The sequence below is a fragment of the Amblyomma maculatum genome, chromosome 11, assembly GCF_055883805.1.
Source record: "Amblyomma maculatum isolate TAMU_Amacu chromosome 11, ASM5588380v1, whole genome shotgun sequence".
Lineage (NCBI taxonomy): Eukaryota > Metazoa > Arthropoda > Arachnida > Ixodida > Ixodidae > Amblyomma > Amblyomma maculatum.
In genome coordinates, this window is record NC_139354.1 from 3,772,501 (window position 1) to 3,786,770 (window position 14,270).

Below are 14,270 nucleotides of genomic sequence, written 5' to 3' on the forward strand. Positions count from 1 at the left end.
TCGATATTTTTGAACAAATTTGGTGAACCCTTTGTCCACTTTCTGCAATAACACAAAAATCTCTGAAGTGTTCGTACCTACAACGGAGTTTTTAAGGAAATGATCTTCCGCAGCACAGTGTGCGTGCGTGCGTGCGTGTGCGTGTGCGTGTGCGTGTGCGTGTGCGTGCGTGCGTGTGCGTGTGCGTGTGCGTGTGCGTGTGCGTGTGTGTGTGTGTGTGTGTGTGTGTGTGTGTGTGTGTGTGTGTGTGTGTGTGTGTGTGTGTGTGTGTGTGTGTGTGTGTGTGTGTGTGTGTGTGTGTGTGTGTGTGTGTGTGTGTGTGTGTGTGTGTGTGTGTGTGTGTGTGTGTGTGTGTGTGTGTGTGTGTGTGTGTGTGTGTGTGTGTGCGCGCGCGATAAATAGTGAAAGAATGCATAGTAAGGATCTATCTACAAAATGATTGCACGCTTGCGATTTCTTACCCGTGTTTTCACGGTACGTATAGGACGTCTTCAGAATTAAGGCGTTAAAGACGACCCACTGGGTAATCCCAGCTGGGTGGCTCATTTAGCTCAAAGCACTCCATGTTTCCCAAACAGGTATTTGAATATTCCCCAACGATGCCCACTTTGCTTGAAGTGAAATATATAGCGGGAAGTATTTAAGCTTGACGGCAAAATAGAACGTCAGGCATGATGATGCAGCTAAACATGGTTACTCACAAACGCCTTGCTACATTTCAGGTGGTTTGGACGAGCAGCTGGGTACGTATAAATTTTGTATTTTTTCGGGCATTTCAACGTAACCATCAACTAGCGGCAGCGAATCATAGGGCAAGGTTCCCAGCTTCTGCACTCATCATAGCATTGACTGACCTCCGGGGATTTTGGTTATTTAGGCTGGACCTTTACAGTTGCGGAAAAGACAGGTTGTTGTTTTTCGCGTGTAATTATGAGACCTAGCAAACATAAGACTAAATTTTCTGTCCATGTACTCTGAGAAGAGCTGAGTAGAACCATTGTTGAACCATTGGTTTAAGGGACGAGGCTACAAGCATTAGAAAAGCATGCAGCTGGGGTTATTTTGTCTGTACATCATGTATCAATGCAGAGCACAATAAAATAAACTCACACAGAATGAAAAAAAAAAAATGAGCGCCGATAAAGAGCAGGCATGCCCATCATGACGTCGTCTTTAGTGTTGTAAAGAGTGCTTTTTCTGGCTTCTACGCTATAATTTTTTGTTTCTTTGGTTTTGTGCATATCATCTTACAATTGTCACTTCCTTAGAATATCTTTAAACTCATAGTCTTAAAATAAGGAACATGATGTTCGCGCAAAAACTTCTTTATTGTCTTTTACGCTGCGCTTGTTTACAGATAATGAACTTGCAATGGGTGGTCCTGGTAGTGTATATGGTGGAAACGGCGGACCAATGCCAGGGGGATTTGGCCCTGGCATCAACTCCGGTTTACCCCCTGGTGGTCTATGGGGCAACATCCCAGGTTGGTAACGATAACCAGGCAGTTTACATTCTTGGCCATAAAGGGGCCAAACTGAGCATAGCGTAACGTCGACTCTATCTTGTCGAATGGTTTCGTGACACGCTAGCGAATCTGACGATAATTTCTAATGTTATCGGATTAGTGGCGTATCTGATCAGCCATGCCTATGGTGTGACATTAAAAAGCTTGAATATGTTTCTAGCTTCTGTAGAGATGGAAATGGAAGGAAGGCTCTCCATTGTCCTTGAACATTGCAATCAAGATCTTAGGGTAAAAGTCTACTGTTTGCGGCCTGGTATAACAGAAGATGTACGTACGCGCTGTTTCCGCGGCATACTGAAAAATGATTGACACCAAGACAAAGCACTGGCGAGTAAAACAGGTGTACGATAAAGCGTCGACCAAACGCCTTGTGTTCATTAGACTGAAGGCATAATTCCACACTTATGACCTGCCTCAACAGATCAGCTACGAAAGGGACCTGACCCTCGTGGGGTTCCAGGCAGGGCCTCTGTGTTCTTGCTGCCATGTAAAGGGCTGGGCTTGATGTAAGTGCCAGATTTCCCACCGTGGCGCCTGTGATATTTTGACATACTAGTTAACCGCGTAGCCATGTGATAGGTCGACCTTGAAAAAAGCCTTCACTCCAGTCAACCGTAAAATACGTTTCTCTATTTTACAATATGTAAGCCTAGTTTCCGTTACATTGAAAGGGCTAAGATGCTGCACTGCGAATGATTAGCCAACATCGTCAAACATGAGCACAGCCAAAGTATAACTATTAACTCGTCAATGAGCCGAGGGCCTCCTTCGTCGATTTTACTCTTCGACATCTATCTGGAACCATTGTTTGAAAATATAGCTCTATTGAATTATTAGTGACTTTCAATAATTTTAATCTGAGGTCAAGGTCATTTCATATGCGGATGACGTTGGTGTCACATGTCAATACACATAGCGTCCCAGAGGCTGTAAACGATTCCGCGGCTTTCTGTCGAACTACGTGGATTGCTAATAATCGGAATCATGGCCTAGGTTTTTGGCCCTGGACATGGAACAGCTTGCCTTCCCTTTTTCAAAATGTCCACTGAAGAGTCATGTCGGCTAAATACATGGCCATTCCCTCAAACCCTACAATGACACAACAGGATACCGCCAAAAAGCAAGTCTGCGAGTCCTACCAATAACATTGAAATAGGGTGGAAAGAATATTTTAAAATTTCGCGCGGCCAACTCAGTGGACTATTGCTCTCTTTGCGAAGGCATGTGTTAACGTACAGAATGTTAGTACCGAAGCTGCACGGAATCTCCGCTCTGTTTATGTCGCGCCCAACCTGGGAGCGCACGAACCGCATCAAGCTTCTCCGTTCGGTGCACAGTGGCGGGGCAGCGTCTTATTAATTTTTTTTTTGAAGCAGGCCGTCTGGATATACGTATCTTTTTGCAATCAGAAACGGTTTCTTTTTATGGTGGTCGTTGTAATTTAGAATTGTACATGTGGTATGACTCTTTCAATGAGTTGCATACAACGAAGCACTATTCTAGGATCCCTGTAAGAAGTTATTGGACTGCATCAGATTTTTAAGCTTTGTTTTTCGATCTAGCACCTAAGTAACGTGAACCCAAATAGATTGTGACAGTCTTTCTGATGTAATGCTGCCTTAGTCCATATCCACTAATTATACAGAACGCCGTGCGGAGCGGAAGCCTGAACACATGTCAAAAGGTCAAGGCGATGGCCGTACGGTTTACCGTGAAGAGTTTATTTCTTCAACTAAATAGCGGCATATTCCTAGTTAGACCTTGGCTGCAAGAAAAACGGATATGTGCTTCTTGTACCATTAATTGTTTCATCTGTTAAAAGCATAAAACAGCTCGACTACGTATTCCTTGACGAGTGTAACGCAGTATTTGTTTTTTAGTATATCCAACAACACTTTCATCCTTAAATAAGCATTTGACCATAACATCGTTTGGTATCCGTTTCTTGTCAGTTACGAATAAAGGAGGTCTGCCTTATGATTAGCTTTGGTATTGGTGTCAAACCATGTTTGGAAAACGCGCAGTGCAGTTAAACACATCCGTACAAAACTAGCTGACGGGCAAGTGAATAGCGTATAGAAGTGTTGGTATGTTTACATAAAATTATTAAGTGCTAAGAGAGAAGCCAGCGTTGTACTCTGCGCTGAATAACCCTCCTTAGCCTGAAATGATTTTATTCGACCTGCGCTCACTAAGTTCAGTAGTCTTCTTATCGTTTCGCACATGTTTTTCTATCAGTTCCAGTGATGACAATAAACGAACGAAAAGAAAACGACGTGATGCAGGGGAATAAATGAATGAAGTGGATTATGAAGACGGTGCGAAAGCGACGAGGACAAGGAAGGAACACCAAAATAACAGGACAGGCGCCAACTTTCAACTGATCAGTTGAAAGTTGGCGCCGTCTTCATAATCCACTTCAACCATAAACCAACTAGCCCAAAGCAAAGTACTTCTTGAATAAATGAAGGTGGTCTGCTTGTCTCATCCTGGGTTCGAAAGTTACTGACGGCGAAGCAGTTTTTTATTCCGCCGGAACTCGCAAATATTAATCGTCAAATTGGCATCCAAGCAGCACGTATGCGTTTTTACGAAGATGTTGGTATTAGTTCTATGCTCTAAAATGACACTAAGCAATGCTCTACTTCGCAATTTACTTACCGCCCCCTCCCCCCTATACTAATCTACCAGATGACGCCGAATGTTCAAAAAGCTACGCGGTTCCGCAAAGGCAAGAGCGCCGTAAAAAAAAAACGTAGTCTGTAAAACAAGTGGAATACCCTACCAAATACTGTCAAGAAAGCTGTTGCAAATGTAGCCGGTTTAAAACAAATGCGATACGCTATCGCTATGTACAAACGTCTGGAGCATTTCACTAACCAAAAGCTATTTAATACGTCGTCTTCGGACGTACCCAATCATGCTTGGTGAATATTCTCAATGCTTAATGAACTCTTGTTTCCGCAAAGGGTGACCTTTGTTCGACGAGAGCAGTAGTGCAGCTCGTGAAAGCGTGGCATGAGGCACAAGCTTATGGATGCCTCGCATAGAGTGCTAAAAATTAGTTACATATTCAGTATGGGCGTTGCCAGGTAATTTATTAAACCTATACTACACTAAGCTTCCAATGAACTTGCGGACTACGACCGGTTTCTCCTCTATCATAGCATATTTATTAGTGCCACTTGAAGAAATTCTTTTATTTGCATGTGATTTGAAATACTATTTGCTCCCTGCCTACTTGAATATAGCTACTGCCCACCTAATTTCAGCTACTACAATTATTATTATTATTGTTCCTTCTAAACTTTGAGTCAACACAACAATCGCAGAACCTTCGTCGAGGCTAAAAATAGCCAAGAATGATAGGTCAATGCCTGATAGCGATAATGTATGTCTGGAGAGTAGGCAGACCTTTAGAATCCTTAAGACGCAGCCCTAGAGCGCTGCTCACAATATAAAGCTGAAGGAATCCGGTTCTGATTTGGCTTACTTTGGGCCTGATATCTTTTAGCGGCATAGGATACGACGGACTCAGTAGTCCAGGGCTCGGGAAGTTGCGACCACCTGGGATTCTTCAGCGTACACTAACATTCAGGACATGGGCACCGTGCGCTTCGCCTCACCAAAGTGCACACTCGGCCGCCACAATAAAACATATTGTCCTTGGTACCAGCCCTCGAGTGTCCTGACATATCAGCCACCGTAGCTGGGCAGATCTGCTTAGGGATGCATTAAACTAGCTATGACATGGTGCTAGCCTGTTCTGTCGTTATTAATTATAACTATTGCTCCGAATTGAAAAACAATGATTTCAATTTACAGCAGGAGTGGAAACTCAATAGTTGCTTTATAATTAGGATAATGGTTTAAATAATTCAAGGACTGCTTGCTATACTCAACACTTTCAAAACTTCTTTTGCAGGACAGGCCTTAGTCAGGTGCTCATAACACTTTTCGCCTGCCCTGCTCATGTAGTTTACTTACTTTAAAGAAATCAAATATCAAACCCTTAGTATAACAGTCGGGTTACAATTGTGACCGATCCAAGTAGGAGTACATATGGTGTCAACTTGAAAACAATGCACCATTTGCCTGCGATTCCATTACAGTTTTCTTTTGTGAGCGTATAGGCGAATGAGAAAGTGATTCGTTATATCGACCTTCATTTGACTAACGATGCGACACAAATAATTTCATCGCATCCAAAATGATGACTCTAAATCTCGTGCAGTCAATATTAGCGTATCCTCGACAAACATGTTTTATATTCGCTGCCCGTAGTATTATAGTCCTTTCGATGTTAACTGCTGAATCTCTCGTTTTCCGACAGTTTTAAATTTTCCCAGCTCCACTGGCAGCCCCACATTATGACACTCAGGGTTCTATACCATGCAGCACATCCTATATCCGGCGGGACACCACGTGGCGCACTTGCGCTAGGTTGGCAAGGATAGCTGACAATAGGTGAAGGCCAGAAGAGAAGAAAAGAAGAAATGAAACTTGCAGTCGCTAATTTCTGGAGCTATTAGAAGCAATCAAAAATACACCAAATTTGTGGGATAGCTCATCAGGCAAACTCTTCCGCCAAGTTCTCTCATTACAAAATAATGTTTGAACCAGTTGCAAACACGGACGTTCTATGTGATCACAATTTTATTAACACTGCTTATTTTCCCTTCTAATCTCTGTGAAGGATTAGGTGGAGAACCAGCCGGTGCATCTGGGGGCGGTTCAGCCAGTGGAGCAATCAGTGGATTTAATGGCGGGTCAGTCGGTGAAACATTCCGTGGATTAATCGGCATGCCAGCCGGCGGACCATTCGGTGGATCTCGCGGCGGGCCAACCGGTTTACCATTCGGTGGGTCTGGTGGCGGGTCACCCGGTGGAAACGTCGGTGGATCTGGCAGCGGGTCTGCTGGTGGAAATCTCGGTGGATCTGGCGGCGGGCCAACCGGTTTACCATTCGGTGGATCTGGTGGCGGGTCACCCGGTGGAAACGTCGGTGGATCTGGCAGCGGGTCTGCTGGTGGAAACCTCGGGGGATCTGGCGGCGGGTCAGCCGGAGGTAACGTCGGTGGATCTGGCGGCGGGTCAAACGGTGGAAACATCGGTGGATCTGGCGGCGGGTCAACTGGTGGAAACGTCGGTGGATCTGGTAGTGGGTCAACCGGTGGAACCTTCGGTGGACCTGGCGGCGGGTCGGCCAGTGGAGCCTTAGGTGGACCTGGCGGCGGTGGGTCAACCGGTGGAACCTTCGGTGGGCCTGGCGGCGGCCGGTCAGCCGGTGGAGCCTTAGGTGGATCTGGTGGCGGCGGGTCATCTGGCGGAGCCTTAGGTGGATCTGGTCGCGGGTCAATCGGTGGATCCTCGAATGGACCTATCGGCGGTGAAGAATTCCCAGGATTAACTGGCATGCTAGCTAGTGGGGCCTTTGGTGGCTTTGATGCTGGGCCAACCGGTGAAGCCCTCGATGGATCCGGCGGCCGGTCATCTGATGCAGGATCCCGTGGACTATCTGGCAGGTCAGCAGATGGAGAATCCGGCAGATCTGATAGTGGGAGAGTTGGTGGAGCTTTCGGTGGATCTGGCGGCGAGTCACTCAATGGGGCTTTCCGCAGAAATATCGGCATGTCTACCAGAGCTGCATTCAGAGGATCAAGCGGTGGATTTAGAGGTAGTTTTAGTAGACAAGGTGGGCTGCGGTTCGGCTCGATCGCAGGAGGTGGAGAATCCAGCGATACGCGAGGACGGGAAATGAATATCAACGCTGGTGGCCAACGTGGTGGTGGTGGAGGTGGCGGCGAGTTAGGTGGCCGATTTGAGGGACCTGGTGACCGCTACGAAACGGAGGGCGATAACGGCGAGGAGACTTCTGAGGAGAACACTGGTCAGTAGTAAGCAGACATTAAACGTTGCCTTGCGTCCCTTGGTGCCACTAGAATATCACCATAAAGAGATATCACTCTTGCCCTGACTGTTTGACCTTTTCAGAATAAGTTCCAAGCTGAAGAAAGACTTGTCTATAGCTACTTCTTGGAGAATTTGTATAAAGTCAGTGGGCATTTCAAATTTCCATACTCACTTAGTAATTGTCTTCTTTCTCGTTAACATTTTTCTTGATTTTGAACAGCTAGTGCATACTTACTTTAACGAATTCTTCTTTCACCTTGTAACCGCTAGCACTCAAATATGTTTCTTACAAATCAGAAATATGACAATTTCGTGCGTAGCTGTTGTGCCAGTTAAGTCTATGAAAGAAACATTGAGTAGTATTGGCGAAGTGGCTTGCACTACATAAAGTTTAGAAAACCAGAACGTGGCTGCATCGTGCAAAAGCAGGTAGCAGAAATAGAAATGTTTTTAAAGGAACACACGATGCCTGCCAAAGCCCCCTCTTCCTCAAGAGGGACCTGACACGGTACCTCCTTTAAAATGTACAGTCTGTTCCTTACATGCTATATTATATGTCGTTTGATCATTAGACTCTATTTAGGGTTTCCTTTGCCTTCTCTCCTTCACCTTTGGCGCCATTGCACTATTACTCATTCGTTCTTTGGCGTATCCGTGTGCTTTCTTTATTTCCTTGTCGCTTCGCCCGCCGTTCGATCGTGTGTTTCTGAATCAATACCCTAAATATTATGAAGCCAACCGGTAATCTCAGTTTGAGGATGACCGAAATATCAACTTATGCCGATTTTAACAAAGTTACTCCCTAAATTGTTTTCAATATAGTATTGTACTTTGAAAATGCTGGGAGTTATTACTGTTGCAAGCTAAGACTTATATGAAACGCCACTCATCATCATCATCATCATCAGCCTGATTATACCCACTGCAGGGCGAAGGCCTCTCCCATATCTCTCCACTTAACCCGGTTCTGTGCTAGCTGCATCCACTTGACCCCTGCGAACTTCTTAATCTCATCCGCCCACCTAACTTTCTGCCGCCCCCTGCTACGCTTTCCTTCCCTTGGAATCCAGTTTGTTACCCTCAGCGACCATCGGTTATCCTCTCTTCGCACTACATGTCCTGCCCATGTCCATTTCTTCTTCTTAATTTCCACTAGAATGTCGTTAACTTGAGTTATTTCTCTGACCCACTCTGCGCGCTTTCTATCTCTTAATGTTACCCCTACCATTTTTCGTTCCATAGCCCTCTGGGTTGTCCTCAACTTAAGTAGAACTCTCTTGGTTAGCCTCCACGTTTCAGCCCCATAGGTGAGTACAGGCAAGATGCAACTGTTGTATACTTTCCTCTTTAGCGATACCGGTAAGCTGCTAGTCATAATCTGCGAGTGCTTGCCAAACGCGCTCCATCCCAATCTTATTCTTCTTGTTATTTCCTTTTCATGATCCGGATCTGCGGTTACTACCTGTCCTAAGTAGATATATTCGCCTACTACTTCCAGTATTTCGCTACCTAATGTAAACTCCTGTTCCTTCCCGAGGCTGTTGAACATTACCTTAGTCTTCTGCATATTGATTTTCAAGCCTACCTTTCTACTTTTCCTGTCTAGGTCATCAATCATTAATTGCAGTTCATCCCCCGAGTTGCTTAGCAAGGCAATGTCATCAGCAAATCGCAGATTACTGAGGTATTCTCCATCTACCCTTATCCCTAACTGCTCCCATTCCAAGTCTCTGAATACTTCCTCTAAACATGCTGTGAATAGTACTGGGGAGATTGTGTCTCCTTGCCTAACACCTTTCTTTATGGGAATTTTGTTGCTTTCTTTATGTAGAACTATGGTTGCTGTGCAGCCACTATATATATCTTCCAGCACTTTCACGTACGGCTCGTCTACCCCCTGATTTCGCAATGCCTGCATCACCGCCGAGGTTTCAACTGAGTCAAATGCTTTTTCGTAATCAATGAATGCTATGTATAAGGGCTGGTTATATTCCGAGCATTTTTCTATCACCTGATTGATGGTATGGATATGATCGATAGTAGAGTACTGTTTCCGAAACCCTGCTTGATCCTTTGCTTGATTGCAGTCTAAGGTTGTCCTGATTCTATTAGCGATTACCTTAGTAAATACCTTATACGTAACAGACAGTAAGCTGATTGGTCTGTAATTTTTAAGGTCCTTAGAGTCCCCTTTCTTGTGAATGAGGATAATGTTTGCATTCTTCCATGCTTCCGGTACCGTCGATGATACCAGGCACTGCGTATACAGGGTGGCCAGTTTTTCTAGCACGATATCCCCCCCGTCCTTCAGCAAATCTGTAGTTATCTGATCCTCCCCAGCTGATTTCCCCCTTTTCATAGTTTCTAGTGCTTTCTTGACCTCTTCCTTCGTCACTGGTGGAACGTCTGACTGTTTTTCCCTACCGCCAATCTCATTACGGTCCTGACTACTTTGGCTACTGTAGAGATCTGTATAGAACTCCTCGGCTACTTTGACTATCTTGTCCATATTAGTGATGACGTTGCCCGCCTTGTCCCTTATCGCATACATCTGGTTTTTGCCTATGCCCAATTTCTTCTTTACCGCTTTAAGGCTTCCCCCGTTCTTTACAGCATGCTCAATTTTCTCCATGTTATACTTCCTTATATCGGCCACCTTGCGCTTATTGATTAGCTTTGATATCTTGGCCAATTCGATCTGGTCTGTTGGATTGGAAGCTTTCATACTCTGCCGTTTCTTAATCAAATCTTTCGTCTCCTTAGACAGCTTACCGGAATCCTCTCTAACTATCCTACCGCCTACTTCTACCGCGCCACTCAACACAGATATAAAACCCATCCTTAATCCAGCCGCACGAACGTGCCTGCGTGGTCTACGGTTAATGTGTAACACGGGATTTAACAGTCCAAAATTCGATCCATACACCACCCTTTAATCTCGAATGAGCCGACTGAGGTGGCATCTCCTGCCAATTCATGTTGTCTTGTGACATCACAAAACCCACCTACAAGTCAGAGGTACACGCAGTGGTGAACGGCGGCGGCTATGTGTTTAGGTGTACGGCAGAAAGGGTGCCAGGAGAGCGCGCAACTATTATAGAGCAGCGCGCTGCCCTGGCTGTGGAGCTGGCTACGAGGGACAACGGCGACACTGTCGGCGACGTCGCGAAACGCTGGAACGGCCGCCAAAGAGCTGCTCTCTGAAACGTCATTTAAGCCATAAAAGCGTTACAGACAGCTTCTGCATGATATACATGTAAACATGGTGTTTCAAGACAACAACACTTAATTTTTGAATATAGGCTCTTTGAGCTAGAATACGGATTCTGCGGCATATAATACCAGTTTTGCCGGGGACCAGAACAATAATATTTTAAATTTTTATTTCAAGAAACTCCCAAAGGCCCTTGTCATGTATTACATAGGAGGGTGGTAAAAAATCAAACACGGAGATGCGTGAAGGAACATCTAAGACGAAGAACTCAAACAAAATGAAGAAACGCTCAATAGCTCAATATTCAACAAGTATCAAAATGTAGCGGAACAACAAAACGCAATATTTGCATAATGAAAAAAAAAAAAAGACTACGCAATAAAACAGACAAAAAAGCAAAACTCAAGCACATAACTGTGAGCAGGTCAGAAATAAACTACAAATCGCTTTCATTTTCAAAAGGTCACGAAATTATGTTGCATTCTGTTCAGTTGCAATTGTGGAAGGCAGCCAATTCTAATCAATAATGGTTTTGGGTACGAACAATTCGACAAACGTTGAAGTGTGGCATGCGATGAGTGTGACCTCCAAATAATGTAAACATAGTGAGCTAGTTATCTAATTTTTAATAATCAACTTCTTAACTCTGGCAATTAGGCGTTTGGTCACCATTAAAGATTTGTTGCCAGCCGTCACCAGTAACCATATATATTTTAAAGATTTCAAAAACAAGATTTCTCTCGACGCTGTTTCTCAATGAATTTTCACTATTCCGCTTCTTTCAGAAAACCCGCTCTCTAAAAACAACGGCCCAGCGCCATCCCAGCTGCCCTGCGGTGCTCGCTTTTTCACTCTGATCAAGCCCACAGAGAACAGAGATGGAAGGCACTAGCATTGCAAGACGGCGTTAGGGCGTGCGCTTGTTTTAAAGCAATAATTGTTTGAGATTGCGAATTCTTTTTCAGCCATACCATAGTGAACATTGCGTCTTCTATAGTCTAAAAACAACGATGGTCATTAATAATGGTCGGCAACAAATCTCTAATTGCAGCCAGGCTCCTAACCGTAGTAGATAGGTTAATCACCAGAAGTTATTTAACAAGGCCACTTGTCACATTATTCGGCATTCTTTCTGACGTTCGCTGACTGGTATTATGGCGCGGAAGATGCCGTCATCATACATTAAGCTCTAATCTTTAAAAAATAGCTGTCAGTTTTCCTCGAACGCAGGATAATTAGGGGCAGCGTTAAAGGCTCTGTTCTCCATAAGATCTGACGTCGACGTTCTGACAAAAAGCAATGAGCGGGTTTCGGGCAGGTGGTAGGTGGCAGGCGACACGACCTAGCGTTGATACCCTGCTGGGTTCGGTGACTTCAGTAGACCACGCGCCATGCAAGAGTTGGTTCAAGCTGCCAGCTCGGGCTACTTCCAATTGAAAATAAAACCCTAAACCATTGGATTCCGAGTCATACAAGTTACCCGTGAGCCAACCAGGCACACTCGTGCGCTTTGGATTAAAGCGAGATTGTCTCTATTGTATGATGTTTTACATAATTTGGTATCCTACGACTGGTTTAGTATGAATCAGATAGTAAAGGGAGAAATGAAGGGTTTATTGATAACGTGATCAGTTACGTGCATGACAGCGAAACATACTCCGCAAGGGAAACCATAGACGGGATTCATTAAGCTACCGCACCGAAGCTGAAAAGACCCCTGAATGTTGTTGTTTTTTGTGTTTTTTTTTTTTGTTTTTTTTTTTGTTTTTTTTTTGAAGCGGAAAACTTCAGTACGAGGGTCGGAGCCGAGCTTCGCATGTGCCGTATGCCGTAACAGATACTGCGATTGGCGCGCAATTAGAAAGTACCAAAGACTAAAATAGTTAGGTCACTCAATTAGGGTGGCGTCAAGGATGTGACGTCACCCATCTGCCGTCAGCTATGAGGACCAAATGGGCACGAGTGCGCTCCAACGCAGCTTGGCGGCGCTTCTTGCCTTCCGCAAGTGACAGATGCTGCGCCTTCCCTTTCTTGTAAACAAATTATAGAAAGCCAGTGAACTCAGACGCGCTCAGCATCGAAGCCAAGGAGAGTTTAGCTACTGGCGTATGGCGCAGCAGACTGGAGAAATTAACTTCTTCTGATCCCCGAGGTAGTCACTGCTTTTCGCTATATCCAAGCATAGCAGAGCTAAGCCATGTTTCATTTCTTTTATTTTCCAGGGAAGTCGTTTGCTTCTTAGTTGCGTTTAGAATCTATTGTTCTCTCCCGCTTCGTGCTTTTTTAGGAGGAGGAAGTGGAGGCATGAGGCGCGTTCCAATCATGTTCATCACGCGCGGTGGATTTTCGAGAGGCGGCGGAAGCATGCTGTCCAGTGGAGGTAGGTGGAGTTGCCTATGTGTGTTTTCAACAAGCAGCACGTGTCTTTTTTGGGCTACCTAGTAATGTGTGAGTTGCTTCAGCGGCACTTAAAATAAACCTGATCACATCCTGATTTTGCACGGGCATAGTAAGAGTTAGTATCTGATTTTGCGTCATGTTCTCATTTGCATAAATGCAAGTACGCCACTTGGACTAAACCCCAAAAAACTACTAACTCGGAGTATAGACACATAGAAAACACAACAGAGAAACCATTAGAGATGGTATAATAATATGCGAGCACTCAGTAAATAGAAACAGATAACCACAAACAATACGGAATGAAGAAAAATTATGATGGCTTGAGCAGATGATAAATAAATAATAGCGAAGATCATATAAACACAATAAATTAGCTTACCAGTAAGCATCTGTATGTGCGTGACAAAATATGGACACAAGATTCACCTAAACGTGTATAGATTAATATGAACCTTAATCTTGTACACAAAAGTCTGGACATTAAATTTGATATAAAATGTATTGCGCAGACTCGATTTCAGAGCCGTGAGTGCCTGTTTTTGTAGTGCATAGGCCGGCCACGTGTGCCTGCCAGCTTTTGGAAGCTAAACGATAGTTTATCAAGAGAAGTGCGCTGAGGTCCTTCCCTAATCTCGTCCTCCAGTTCTCATGCTCTGGGCAAAATTATCCTGTCGTGATTTTCTCTCCGATATTTTAGAAGGTCACCATATGCTATATTTCTAAGTCACTATTGCTAGCCGATGAAAAATTGAGAGTAATTGTTCTAGTAACCGGCAGCAGGGGTCAAGGTTGCTTTTACAATCATTGCAATGTGGTGCTCAGTATGAGCGAGCTAATACGCTGTGTCTAATACGCACAGCGGGATATGACATGCTGAACGGTATACTTGCAGAATATTTTGACGACCCTGAAGTTTTAAAACTTTGTAGCAGAGTACTTGGCCATGGGATCATTTTGCATTTTACCTTTATGTATATAGAAAATGGCGACAGAACAAGCGCTACCAGCCCGACTCACGAAGACCTAAACGTACAGAATGAATACGAAACAGAACATCCTGACTCGCTTGTGATGAAAGTTTATGTAATCCACGATGCAATGAAGGCCATAAATAAAATAGAATCCATAACAGAAGCCCACATGTATACAGACTGCTTAGCCGCCACCCCCCATGTGAAGCCCCTACACAGGGGCATTTGAGATGTAAATAAATAA

The 14,270-nt window shown here is 44.5% G+C and overlaps 1 protein-coding gene across 1 annotated transcript in view; it reads left to right on the forward strand.

Moving 5' to 3' along the window:
- Positions 1-14,270, forward strand: part of LOC146172683 (uncharacterized) — a 41,811-nt gene that overhangs the window by 9,264 nt on the left and 18,277 nt on the right. The window contains exons 3-6 of the mRNA XM_084583962.1: positions 723-743; positions 1,358-1,483; positions 6,222-7,415; positions 12,940-13,032. Coding sequence (XP_084440088.1) covers positions 723-743; positions 1,358-1,483; positions 6,222-7,415; positions 12,940-13,032 — 1,434 coding nt within the window. The remainder of the gene's footprint in view (positions 1-722; positions 744-1,357; positions 1,484-6,221; positions 7,416-12,939; positions 13,033-14,270) is intronic.